General features: G+C 39.3%; 1 protein-coding gene across 1 annotated transcript in view; it reads right to left on the bottom strand.

Annotated features, from left to right (window-relative positions):
* Positions 1-13,976, bottom strand: part of Thsd7b (thrombospondin type 1 domain containing 7B) — an 872,787-nt gene that overhangs the window by 362,143 nt on the left and 496,668 nt on the right. Inside the window, exon 10 of the mRNA XM_021198560.2 lies at positions 2,547-2,676. Within this exon, the coding sequence (XP_021054219.1) occupies positions 2,547-2,676 (130 nt within the window). The remainder of the gene's footprint in view (positions 1-2,546; positions 2,677-13,976) is intronic.

Raw genomic sequence — 13,976 nt, 5'->3', positions numbered from 1 at the left:
AAGTTTACATAGATGTCTCAGACCAACATGAAACCAGGGTAGTCACTCCTGGTAGTGTGCTATGCAGACAGAATGAGAAGATGGAAGGAGTTTTTAGAGTGTCTTTAATAAACTCTCAGGTTTGAGATGATACACTAGAATTCATTCAGAGTGAGTGGGAGCCTGAAACTGGATCATTCTGGTTACTTGGTCCTTGGTTCTTGGTTACTTCTCACTATTAATTCTGCATAAAGATTAATGTCATAATGCTGTTTCCTCTTTCATCTGTAATTTAATGTACTGGATGATGTAGGACAACCTAAGAGGGCATTTCAACTCTGTTCTAATTTAGTGAATTTGGATATGTGCCCTTAATTCAGTTAAGAGAATGAACTAGAAGATAACAATAAAACAAAACAAACAAAACAAAAAACACCTAAACTTGTGTTTTTAGGATAACATCATGCAGAATACTAGTGTAGAGGAAGCAAAATCTAAATGGAACCTTAGTTATCAACATTACAAGATTTTTTTTTTTTTACAATGATCAGAGAGTTGTGTTAATTTGGACACAGTTTGAAGTGCATAGCATAAAGTTGGTTCTGGATCCAGTGGAACTGATTTCTGGGAAAATGGCAGGAAGTAAATAAGAAAAATCAGTTCAAGCATGAAGGGTTAAATTGAAGTGCTACCAAATAGCAACAATTGAGGAAAAGGAAATGCCACCAGTGGTTTCTGAGATTTCTGCTGATTATAGTGACTCTGGGTTTATTAAAATGTCTGATAATAGTTCATTTGGCTGAGTTTTTCACTTGGCTACTTTCCTCCAGTGCGCTTTTCTGGACATGGAACTTTCAATATTTACCCAAAGCCCAAGAGGATGATTAGCAACAGTGATTTCACCATGGCCCCATGGTTATGAGAGCAAAGAGCCGCCGAGACCTGATCCCAGTGATTATCTAAGTCCTCCCCAAACTGTCCATCAAATCGGGGTGTTGGAGTTAAGCATTGACAGAACAAGGGGTTGAGCTTCTCAGTGGCACAGTTCCATTGTAGCAAAAATGAGCTCTTTTTGGAAAAGCAATGAGACTACATTATTCCTGAATACATTATCCCTTAAGACTCACAGCTCTAAGACACTGTTTCTAAAATGATCAAGATAAAACATTAGATAATTTTGCAAAATACGTTTTTGAGTGAGTTGGTAAAACTATATGATTTTTAAAACATGAGCTATTATCTTAAATCATTGACTTCATTTAAACTAAGATTATTTAAAAGCAATGGTATCATTGAATTTCACACTTGCAAATTCAAAAAGAATAGAAGGTTAAGACTTGAAAATAAAACTTGGATATGGTTTCATAAACAGTATGTTCCAATTTATAAAAGGGAGAGCATTAAAGGTTTAAGTGTTACCCCTGTTCTCTTATTAAAAAGAGGGGAGTTGTCAATAGGTAGATACAGTGTACACGTAGATAAAATTCACAAAGAATAAATGAAAATATTATTAAGAATATATTATCCACTGTATTAATAACCATACATCTGATTTGCTGTCTGAGACAGGATTTTATATACATATATAGCCAGGATGATCTTGAACTCATGGTCCACTTGCCTCAGCCTTTCAAGAGCCAGATTACAGTTGTATGCTGCTACACCCAGTTTGTTTTTTAATGGCTTGTTGGAAATTCTAAGATGAGAACAACAGGATAAGTATGTGTTTCATGTGTAGTGGGGTTTGTTTTGTACTATTTGTGGTGTATTTGCATGTGTAGGTCTATGTGTCTGCATGTGTGTTTCTATGTGTGTCTGAATGTGTATGTATGTGTAGGTATATGTATCTATGTGTGTCTGTGTCTGTATATATATGTATGTGTGTGTGTGTCTACATGCCTGTGTCTATGTTATCCTGTATGTATACAGGTAGGTTGTATTCACACATGTAAGTCTCTATACGTGTGTATTTGTGTATCTGTGTTTACAAGTGTTTGTATGCATGTGTGTGTGTGTGTGTGTGTGTGTGTGTGTGTATGTGTATGTGGATCTACATGTCTTCATGTGTGTATGTGCCTATGCATGTGTGCTGTATGCTTGAGTGTATGTGTTTTGATTGGGTCTACGTGAACTTGTTTATATGTGTTTGTGTCTGATTGTGTGTGGCTGTCTGTATGTGTTTGTGCCCATATGTGCATATATGTAGTATGTGTTTGTGTATAGGTGTATGTGTGCATGTGTGTGTGTGTGTGTGTGTGTGTGTGTAACATATTCTACATAAAAGCTCATCCCATCTCTCTTTGAATCATTCTCCAGAAATCTGATTGCAGAAGCAACATTCCAGTAGCTCACTTATACCCAATCATGCTCCAGGTTTATTCTCCTGATAATTAGGTATTCATATTCTTCATTTCTTATGAATACATTCTAGTAAAGAAAAGAAAATTGCTGAATATTTAAAAGTATAAAATGTGACAACTTAAAAATTTCACTAAGCAACCATATATGAAAAAAACTGTGGTGCAATTGTGCTCAGGTCTAATAATAATCCAAGAGTAACTAATTACCGGTATAAAGGACACAATGAGATCTCTTCACATTCTCTTTCTTCAAATAAGGTGTCAGGGCACTCATGACCTCCATTGGCTGCTTCTTGGATGATAATCCTGTATCGAGATTGTTTTATTGTAGTGTTTCCTGAAGAAAATGAGAAATAAAATTATAGCTCCTGCTACATCGATGTAGATCAAACCCAGGTAGCATCTGGAAGGAAAGTGAAAAAGAGTTCAACTAAGCATATTTGTAAAAGGAAGCTACAATGAGAGTAGCAGAGGCTGGGAGCTCGTGCTCAATCTCCCTCCTGTGGGAAAAGCTCCACACTGAGGAACTCACTGTAAACTCAAATGCTTCCGCTGTTTTAATGCATTTTAATTTAAACATCTTTTAGAAGATTGATGTTATTTTTATTTTTGTGTGTGAGTGTTTTCCTGCATGTGTGTCTGTGAACCAAGTGAATGCCTGATGGGTGCCTAGGAAGGGCATCCAACCCTTAGACCTCTAGTTACACACAGCTATGAGCTGCCATGTGGGTACTAATAATCAAACCTGGTCCTTTGCAAGATCTGCAAGTGCTCTTAACTGCTGAGCCATCTCTCCAGCTCCAAACATCTTTTAAGTTTATATCTTACATTTCAAGTGACATAAGAGTACTATATCATGGTGTGAAGCTTATATCCCCTCCTTCACCTCAAACAGTACCTGAAGGGCCTAGATTTCCATTGTTCATTCTTTTCAATATGAAGTTTCTCCTTATAGACTGCTCTATATCACAGAAACTCTTCTTTTGAAATTAATAATTCTAGGCTTGGGGAAGCCTGCAGAGATAAATGGCACATGCCCCACTGTCTAGTGTTCGGTTTGCTTCTTGGTCAGAGGAGCCTTGAAGGACCCTAAGATCATCCTGCCTGCTAGTGGAAACTTTCAACTCCCTTGGAACCCGGCCTGACCACCCATCCTAGTCACATCCAGCCACTACCCCAGCTGGTCTGCCCAAGACTACCTACAGAGGTAAGTGGCCTGCATGGTTCCCTGAGACCCATTGTCTACTTACTTTTTGGTCTGGAGGAGACTATAGGGAGCCCAAGATCACCCTGCTTCCCTGTGGAAACCTAGGGCACCAAGATTAACCAGTTCAGAACCCTGTTCCACCAATCCTATCCCAGTCAAATCCAGCTTATATCCCAGTTAGGGCTGACTGGGACACAGCCTACAGAGTGGGGCCTGCTTGAGCACATCAACAGAATTGGGTACCCTGACATCTATTATCTGGTCCACAAAATATCCCCTTCCACCTCCCTGATAAGTCCTGCTGCCATCACAAACATCCAGCCAACACCAGGGAAAACCAGATGCCTAAAGGACAGCATAAGAATGCAATCAACAAGACCCAGGGCAATATGGCACCACCAGAGTCCAGCTATCCTGCTACAACAAACCCTGGATATCCTAATGAAACTGAAGTACAAGAAGAGGATCTTCAGTTCAATCTTATGAAGGAAATAGAGGCCTTTCAGAGGACATGAATGAATCCCTTAAGTAAATACAGTCAAAAAGCAATGAGAAATGAAAAAGTAGACATACCAATGGACACTGAGGAAATTCAAAGAATCATTAGGTATTACTTCAAATGCTTATACTCCTCAAAAATGGAAAATCTAAATGATACAGATGATTTTCTAACAGATACCAATTATCAAATCTAAATCAAGATCAGGTAAGCCCTGTGAATAATCCTATAACCCCTTAGGAAATAGAAGCAATCATTAAAAGTTCCCCAACCAAAGAAAGCTCTGGGTGAGATGGTGTGTGTGTGGAATTCTACCCAACATTCAAAGAGGAGCTAATCCCAATACTCCTCAGACTATTCTGCAAATTAGAACCACAAGGAACACTGCCAATCTTTTTTACGAAGCCACAGTCACCCTAATACCTAAACCACACAAACACTCAACAAAGAAAGAGAATTTCAGACCAATTTCCTGTACGAACATTGATGCAAAATTACTCAATAAAATACTCACAAACTAAAACCGGGAACACATCAAAGATATTATCCACCATGATCAAGTAGGCTTCATTCCAGGAATGCACAGAAGGTTTAATATACAAAAATCTGTCAATGTAACCTACCATGTAAACAAACTAAAAGAAAATAAATCACATGATCATCTCACTGGATGCTGCAAAAGGGTTTGACAAAATAAACACCCCTCCATGATATAAATTGTGGAGAAAGAAGGGAAGTTAGGTGCATAGCTAAACACAATAAAGGCAATAAACAGCCCAGCCAATAGCCAATATCAAATTAAATAGACAGAAACTTAAAGCATATGTACAAGTCAAGGCTGCCTTCTCTCTCCATATCTCTTCAATATAGAACTTAAAGTCTTAGGTAGAGCAATAAGACAACTAAAGGAGATCAAGGAGAAACAAGGAAAGGAGTAGGTCAAAGAATGTACAAATTATATGATATGATAGAATACATAAGTAACCCCAAAAATCTACCAAAGAGCTCCTACAGCTCATATACACCTTCCGTAAAGTGGCTGGACACAAAATTAACTCGAAGAAATCAGTAGCCCTCCTTTACACAAGTGATAAACATGCTGAAAAGTAAATGAGGAAAATTGTTTCCTTCACAATAGCCCACAAATAACATAAAATACCTTGGTATAACTCTAACCAAGCAAGTGAAGGATCTGTATAATAAGAACTTCAAGTCTCCGAAGAAAGAAATTGAGAAAGATACCAGAATATGGAAAGATCTCCCTTGCTCATTTTACTGGCTAGTTTTGTGTCAACTTGACACAGCTGGAGTTATCATAGATAAAAGAGCTTCAGTTGGAAAAATGTCTCCATGAGATCCAGCTGTAAGGCATTTTCTCAATTAGTGATCAAGCGGGGAAGTCCCTTGTGTGTTGTGCCATCTCTGGGCTGGTAGTCTTGGGTTCTATAAGAGAGCAGGCTGAGCAAGCCAGTAAAGAACATCCTTCCATGGCCTCTGCATCAGCTCCTGCTTTCTGACCTGCTTGAGTTCCAGTCCTGACTTTCTTTGGTGATAACAGCAGTGTAGAAATGTACGCTAAATAAACCCTTTCTTCCCAACTTGCTTCTTGGTCATAATGTTTGTACAGGAATAGATACCCTGACTGACACTCATAGATTGGTAAATATTGGACTAACATAGTGAAAATGGCCACTTTACCAAAAGCAATCTACAGATTCAATGCAATCCCTATCAAAATTTCAACACATTTCTTCACAAATCTTGAAAAAGCAATTCTCAACTCCAAATTGAAAAAAAAAAAACAAACAAAAAAAAAAAACAAAAACCCCAGGATAGCTAAAATGATCCTGAACAATAAAAGAAGTTCTGGAAGTACTGTACTACAGAGCAATAATAATAAAAACTGCATGGTATTGGTATGGAAACAGACAGGTAGAACAATGGAAAAGTTTCAGATACCAAGAAATAAACATGCACACCTATGGACACTCGATTCTGATAAAAAAAAAAAAGCCAAAATCATATAATAGAAAAGGGAGAACGTCTTCAACAAACACTGTTGGTCTAACTCGACTTCTGCATGTAGAAAAATGCAAATAGATCAATATTTATCACCCCACACAAAATTCAATTCCCAGTGGATCAAAGACCTCAACATAAAACCAAACACATTAAATCTACTAGAACAGAAAGTGGGGAATACCCTTGAACTCATTGGCACAGCAGAACACCAATGACTCAGGCACTAAGGTTAAAAATGAATAAATGAGACCTCATGAAACTGTAAGTCAATGGACACCACAATTAGGATAAAACGACAGCCTGAAGACTTAGAAATGCTCTACACTATCCCTGTATCTGACAGAGGGCTAATGCCCAAAATATATAAAAAACTCAAGATGTTAGAAACCAAACAATCAAATAACCCAATAAAAAAAAATAGGGATTACAGAGCTAAACAGAATTCTCAACAGAGGAATCTCTAATGGCCAAGAAACACCTACCAAAATGCTAAATAGCCTTAGTTATCAGGGAAATGCAAATCAAAAAGACTTAGAATCCACCTTCCATGAATAGTCAAGATAAAAAACTCCAAGGACAGCCCATGCTACCAAGGTTGTTAAGCAAGGAGAATGTTCCTTTAATGCTGGTGGTAGTGCAAACTTGTAGGACCACTCTGGAAACCAATTTGGCAGTTTCTCAAAAGATTAAGAATAGTTCTACCTCAGGACCTAGCTATATCACTCCTGTGTGTGTAAAACCATCCCATGTGGACACTTGCTCAACTATGTTCATAGCAGTGTATTTGTTATAGCCAGAAACTGAAATCAGCCTAGATGCCTCTCAACTGAAGAATAGATACAGAAATTGTAGTATAGCTACAAAATGGAATACTACTCACCCATTAAAAATAACATCATAAGTTTCACAAGCAAATGTATGGAACTAGAAAATATTATCCTGAGTGAGGTAACTTACACGTAAAAGGACATGTACAGTATGTGTTCAATTATAAATGGATATTGCCCGTAAAGTGCAGGAAAACCATGCTATAATCAACAGACTCAGAAGCCAAATAACAAGAAGGGCCCAAGGGAGGATGTTTGAATCTTTCTCAGAAGGGAAAACAAAGTAGATATTGGAGGTCAATAGAAGGAAGGAGCTGGGTGGAAAGGGCGGTGAAAGGGGAGTGGGGGAATATGGGGAACATGATTTGTAGTGAAAGTAGGGGAGAGAGCAGAAAGATCGGCTAGGGGGAGTAATATCTAGAATATACCAGAGACCTGGGATGGAGTAAGGTCCCAGAGGGTCTATGCGGGTGACTCTAGCTGATTTTCATAGCAGTGGGGATAAACAGATCCTGAAGTAGCTACTTCCTGTAGGCAGGCCAGGTTCCCAGTGATTGAGGACAGCAATCCACCCACAAATCCTTTGAGCCAAAATTTGTACTGCCTACAAAATGTGCAGGGACAAATATAGAGCAGAGACTGAGGGAATGGCCAACCAATGATTGCCCAAAATTGAGACCCATCCCATAGCCAAGAACGCTATTAATGACAGTCTGCTATGCTTGCATATAGGAACCTAGCAAACCTGTCCTTTGAGAAGCTCCACCCAGCAGTCAATGGAAATAGATGCAGAAACTCACACACAAACAGTAGTGGAGTTCAGGGAGTCTTACAAAAGATTTGGGAGAAAGAATGAGGGAAAGAAAGAAGACAAAGACTCTACAGGAAGACCAACAGAGTCAACTAAACAGGATTTGTGGTGGCTCTCAGCACCTGAATCACTAACCAAAGAGCGGGCATGGGATGGACCTAGGGACCCTGCAAATATGTAGCAAATGAGAATCTTGGTTTTCATGCAGGTCCCCTAGCAACTGGAGCAAGGGATGTCCCTGAGCCTGTTGTCTGCCTTCCTGCCTGTGGTTCTCACACCCCTAAATGGACAGTCTTGTCTGGCCTCAATGGGAGAAGATGTACCCAATCTGTAGTGACTTAATGGACAGGATGAGGCTATTGTGTGTGTAGGTGACATCCAGAGGGGGCTTGCCCTTCAAAAGAGAAGGGGAAGGAGGAATAGAAGGAGGACTTGTGTAAGCAGGTACTGGGCGGAGAAGGTAGGCTGATCTTAAAAATTAATAATCCTAATATTATCTGATGTATAGGTATCAGTTTATTAGGTTACTTAGTATTCACAATCAATATGTTTGGGGAAAGAGAATACAACTGAAAGGGGACAAAGTAGTGCTTACTTCAGTGTTTTGCTGAAAAGTATTAGTAGTACAACAGACAGACAACAGTGTTCCCTTGGACATGTCAGTCAGTGCAGAGTATTGATATGCCCTCTGCATCTACCACAAATGTCTATTATGCTTTAGTATTAAGCAATGACTTCAATTACTATATTTAAGAGACAATACAAGCACTGGATTTGCAAAGAAAATTCTAGTATAACAGAACTTACAATGAAACAGGAAGAAAGGGGGTCATATACAACCATAGAAGTTAAAAGCCATGTGCAGAGTGAGCAGGGTCAGAAGGTAGAGAAAGCATTTGTTTTTGAGCAAAGGTAGCTCATGAAAACCATAGGTATTATTCTAAGCCTGGAAGGCTACATAGCAAAATTAAAACACAAAGAATGAAACCATTTCAGGTCATGGAAAAAAGGTTGAGAAAAGACTGATACGTGTCAGTGTGAGTAATTTACTGAGGAAGCCACAATGCCTTCCATGAGAAATATGTGTGTATGGAAGCAAGGAGTGTGAGTGGGGACATCATAGGAGGGACAAAGAATGGAAACAGGACATGTCCAGGAGACAAAGGAATTAATTGGTAGATATGGGACAGGTAATGGACCTAACCAAGTTAATAAGTTAATTTATATAAAACCAGAAAACTAAATGGAGCAAAACAAAAGGACAAAGAGAATGTTTGTACCAATTATGCATGCACATGGATTTTTTTTAAAAAATCATTAATATATTAAGACTTACAGAGAAAAGCATCTGACCCACAACTCCCTTACTTCTGCCACCCTCTTCAGATGGACCACTTCTCACTGTTATACTTCCATATTTGGTTTGTGGTGACTTACAAATTATCTTCTTTTGCCCATACTTCTTCTTTTTTTATTATTATTATTTTCTTTATTTACATTTCAAATGCTATCCCTAAAGTTCCCTATACCCCCCCCACCACTGCTCCCCTACCCACCCACTCCCACTACTTGGCCCAGGCCTTCCCTTGTGCTGGGTCATATAAAATTTGCAAGACCAAGCGGCCTCTCTTCCCAATGATGGCCAATTAGGCCATCTTCTGCTACATATGCAGCTAGAGACACAAGCTCAGGGAGTACTGGTTAGTTCATATTGTTGTTCCACCTACAGGGTTGCAGCCCCCTTCAGCTCCTTGGGTACTTTCTCTAGCTCCTCCATTGGGGACCTTGTGTTCCATCCAATAGCTGGCTGTGAGCATCTACTTCTGTGTTTGCCAGGCACTGGCATAGCCTCACAAGAGGCCGCAATATCAGGGTCCCTTCAGCAGAATCTTGCTGGCATGAGCATTAGTATCTNGGTTTGGTGGCTGATGATGGGATGGATTCCTGGATGGGGTAGTCGTTGGATAGTCCATCCTTTCATCTTAGCTCTAAATTTTGTCTCTGTACCTATATCCTTTCATGAGTATTTTGTTCCTTATTCTAAGGAGGAATGAAGTATCCACACAATGGGCATCCTTCTTGGTTTTCTTGTGTTTTGCATAATGTATCTTGGGTGTTCTAAGTTTCTGGGCTAATATCCACTTATCAGTGAGTGCATATCTAGTGACTTCTTTTGTGATTGGGTTACCTCACTAAGGATGATATCCTCCAGATACATCCATTTGCACAAGAATTTCATAAATTCATTGTTTTTAATAGCTGAGTAGTACTCCATTGTGTAAATGTACCACAGTTTCTGTATCCATTCCTCTATTGAGGGACATCTGGGTTCTTTCAGCTTCTGGCTATTATAAATAAAGCTGCTATGAACATAGTGGAGCAAGTGTCCTTATTACCAGTTGGAAGATCTTCTGGGTATATGCCCAGAAGAGGTATTGTTGGGTCCTCCAGTAGTACTGCATCCAATTTTCTGAGGAACCGCCAGACTGATTTCCAGAGTTTTCCTATACTTCTTAGTATCTAACCTTTAAAGTTATATTATGGGGCCTGGAGATATGGCTCAGTGGTTAAGAGCACTGACTGCTCTTCCGAAGGTCCTGATTTCAAATCCCAGTAATCACATGGTAGCTCACAACCAATCTGAAACAAGATCTGACTCCCTCTTCTGGGGTGTCTGAAGACAGCTACAGTGCACTTACAAATAATAAATAAATAAACAAACAAATAAATAAATAAAACTTTAAAAAATTACATGATGACTTTCTGCTGTGCTTGATGGAAATTAGAATTTTCACTAATTTTCCATTTTTTTATAATTGCTTAGATATTTTTAAACCTGTATGGTTTATTTCACCATTCAATAACCAATGGTTGTTTTCAGCCCTACTCCTCATTTTTATCTTCTCTCGGCTTACTATCCATCCTTACAGTCCTCCTAACTCAGTGTATTTTCCTCTCAATTGCCATCTCCATACATTAGGCATTGATTCCACATGGCGTGTGCTCAGTTTATTACTCCCACACTCTCTGCCAAGTCATGTCTGTTTCTACAAATGGATTTTGCTCTCCCATCTAAGGACAAGACTTTCCATTTATTCTTGAACATAATTGGTCATTTAAAACTCTGTTCCTATCTTTTCTGAGACCTTCAGACATGGGGATGGTTATAGCACTTGTACATGCCATACCCTCAAACCAGAAGTGTAGATATACAGAATCTTCACCATTTGCTCTCCAGACCCCATACTGTCCCCGTATAAACTGCTGTATTTATAGGGACCCATCTAACCAGGCCAATATGTAATCAGACACATTTCACACTGGCCTGATTAAAGTTTGTCTAACAGAGATGGTCACAGAATGGGGAAAAGTTAAAAGGGGGTGAAAGAAAAGAAATCATAGTGATTATTCTACTAGACACCTTCCTCCAAGTCACTCTTCAGTGGCCCCTTCCCTCTTGTACTGAAAACCATCATTCTTACAGATCCTCACTGGCACTTCTCTCTGGATATTGCCTTTTGATTACATTATCTGCATCCTCCACTATCAACATTCAGTTGCCCAATTTCACTAGCCTATGTCTAAATCCCTTGTTATCTCATGATAACACTGTCTAAATTGCCTTTACATTAAGTTTTCCTACCTCAAGGACTAGTTTCCTACTCAGGGAATGCCAAAGTTCCAAGGAGAGATGCTACTTTCGAGGAAAGCAAATGGTATGCTCATCCCTCCCAGGCACACTGTGGGGGAGAGAAGAAATAGCAACACATAAAGAAAAACCATCACTGAAACACTGCTGCAAGATCATGGCATCTTCGTGTGGGTGTAGACAGCCTTTGCAAATAGTCATGCCTTTAGGAGAAAGTCTCCCCACCATGCCCAATCGACTCCAGCTTCCTCGCAATTTATTCTGGAAATATTATTTAGCTACAACTTGCACATGAGTGTAGGTTTGCATGTTTCCTCCTCAGATATTACCTCAGGATCCTTCAAAGAAATATCAAAGATAATGGGAAGAAATGAGTGATGTTGTCTTACAACACTAAGAAGACAGTGAGTGACTGTTGAAGAAGGTCTGTCCTTTCCCTGGAGACATATAGGCAGTTAATGGTTTTAATGGGCAAAGAGAGACAGTTTCTCCCCTGGTAGTCGCTAGTAAACTGCTCATGCTATTGTCTATAATGACCCCAATGAAAGCAATTGTTTTGGGGGTGGCAGGAGGGATAAGGGGACAGACAGAGACAGAGAGAGTACCTGACAAAAGACTAGACCTGTAGCGGGGCTTAATGGGGTGCACTCACACTCCCATACCATGAATACACATGCACACACACACAAACACACTGCCCTCATGGCTTAACTCTATATCGAATGATTCAAAAGCTGTAAGCCTCACAATAATAGTCATATCCAATGGTTATTCACGTGTATACTAAAAAAGATAGATTCTGTGGTAGAAACCATCAATTAGCATACAGGCAAAGTGTTCATAGAGGGGGAAAACAATGGTCACTTTATTTAAATGAAGGGAAATGTATATGGTTTTGAAGAGGACAATACAATTAATGAGAAGCTTCAGGTAAGGATATGTAGGGCATCCATTAAGTTCTGTGTCTATGCCCTTTCTCCTTGGATGATCATAGTGAAAAGCCAGTTCTGAGGGGTTTTCCATGAATCTGTCATGAATAGCAGATTTGATGAAGTGATCCTGTGACAAAAACAACAGTAGGCAGTGTGCACAGCTAAAATGGGGCTGTAATAGATATTCTTATAGCACGTCTCTATGGAAGCTGGCTTCGGGGTAGTGAGTTGAGCTTGTAGGTATCCAAGAGAAACAAGAACTGTGGGTGCTTTGGGTAGCTTCCATTAGTGGTCTGAAGCCAGGCAAGGCAAAGTAAGGACAACTAAGGATGTTCTCACCAATGGCACCAGACACAGCCTTCCTTCTCCACTGACTACACAGAGAGATGATTTCTGGGGAGCGATACCTAGAGATTACTTATACATATAAAACAGAAGTTTCTCAGGAATGGTCCATAGCTTAATGTCACATCTGTTCTTAGTATTTTGCATATACTGCCTTATTTTATTATTATAACTCCCGAGACAGAAATTAGTATAATTAATACTACCATTATTATCATGCTTCCCATTTTACAGATAAGAAATGGATAGTGGTAGAAGGAAATAGTTTCTCAAAAGGACTTTTATACAATCAGACTGCCTTACACGGGCATCAAAGCTTATGATCTTTCCATTAAAAGAGCCAATATTTCAGAGAAAAGAGTACTAATCATAGCTCATGGTTTCATGCTTCCCTTTAAACAGTTCTTCAGGCACCCACCTATCGACAGAAGGCTTAAATGTCAGAAATGTGAGTGATATTTCCCATCTCATTAGGCCTATGAAAAATAACAATAAATTAAAGTGTTCATTTTCAAACATAAACAATTGCTTAAGAATGATTATGGCTAACAAACAATTCATTTAAATTTAGTTTTGATTTATGCATGTTCTGTCATCACTAAGCCATCAGGGATAATTAAGCTTAAGTTATTAATTATAGTGGGAAGAAGTAACATTTAGAAAAGATGACAATTTAAAGATTGGAATTATATTTAACATTGAAAATACGTGAGTGGGCTTCAAACACTGAGGGACATTTATAGAGTCACAGTGGGGGCCTGTACTACCAATTCCCAGCACAAAACACAACAAACAAAATAAGTATATAAAAAAATGACCTGTATGATTTTTCAGCTAGGTAAACTGGAGTACATCACACTGAATTAAATGCCATGAGTGTTGATCATAGAATTCTGAAATAAAGAAAGACATTAAGTTTATAACTGGCAGAACATGCCAGTGTGGATGTGGAGCCTGCATTGCAGAGCAGGGGTGAAAATATGTGACGAGTGTTGGAGAGGAACATACATGGCAAGGTGATCGCAGAGATCAATATATATATATATGAAAATAAAACAGGATTGTTGCCTGTTGGCAAAGCGGGATAATTGCTGCAGTACTCCCTGCAGGCTTCTGATATTCCAGATGGCCTCTCTCCCCTCAAAAGTTCCAACTCTTGACTTCAAACATTTCTACATGCAGCCGGGCGTGGTGGCACACGCCTTTAATCCCAGTACTCGGGAGGCAGAGGCAGGCAGATTTCTGAGTTTGAGGCCAGCCTGGTCTACAAAGTGAGTTCCAGGAAAGCCAGGGCTACACAGAGAAACACTGTCTTGAAAAAATGAAACAAACAAACAAACAAAAA

The sequence above is a fragment of the Mus pahari genome, chromosome 5 (genome assembly GCF_900095145.1).
Source record: "Mus pahari chromosome 5, PAHARI_EIJ_v1.1, whole genome shotgun sequence".
Lineage (NCBI taxonomy): Eukaryota > Metazoa > Chordata > Mammalia > Rodentia > Muridae > Mus > Mus pahari.
This window is presented reverse-complemented; position numbering and strand designations above follow the sequence as displayed.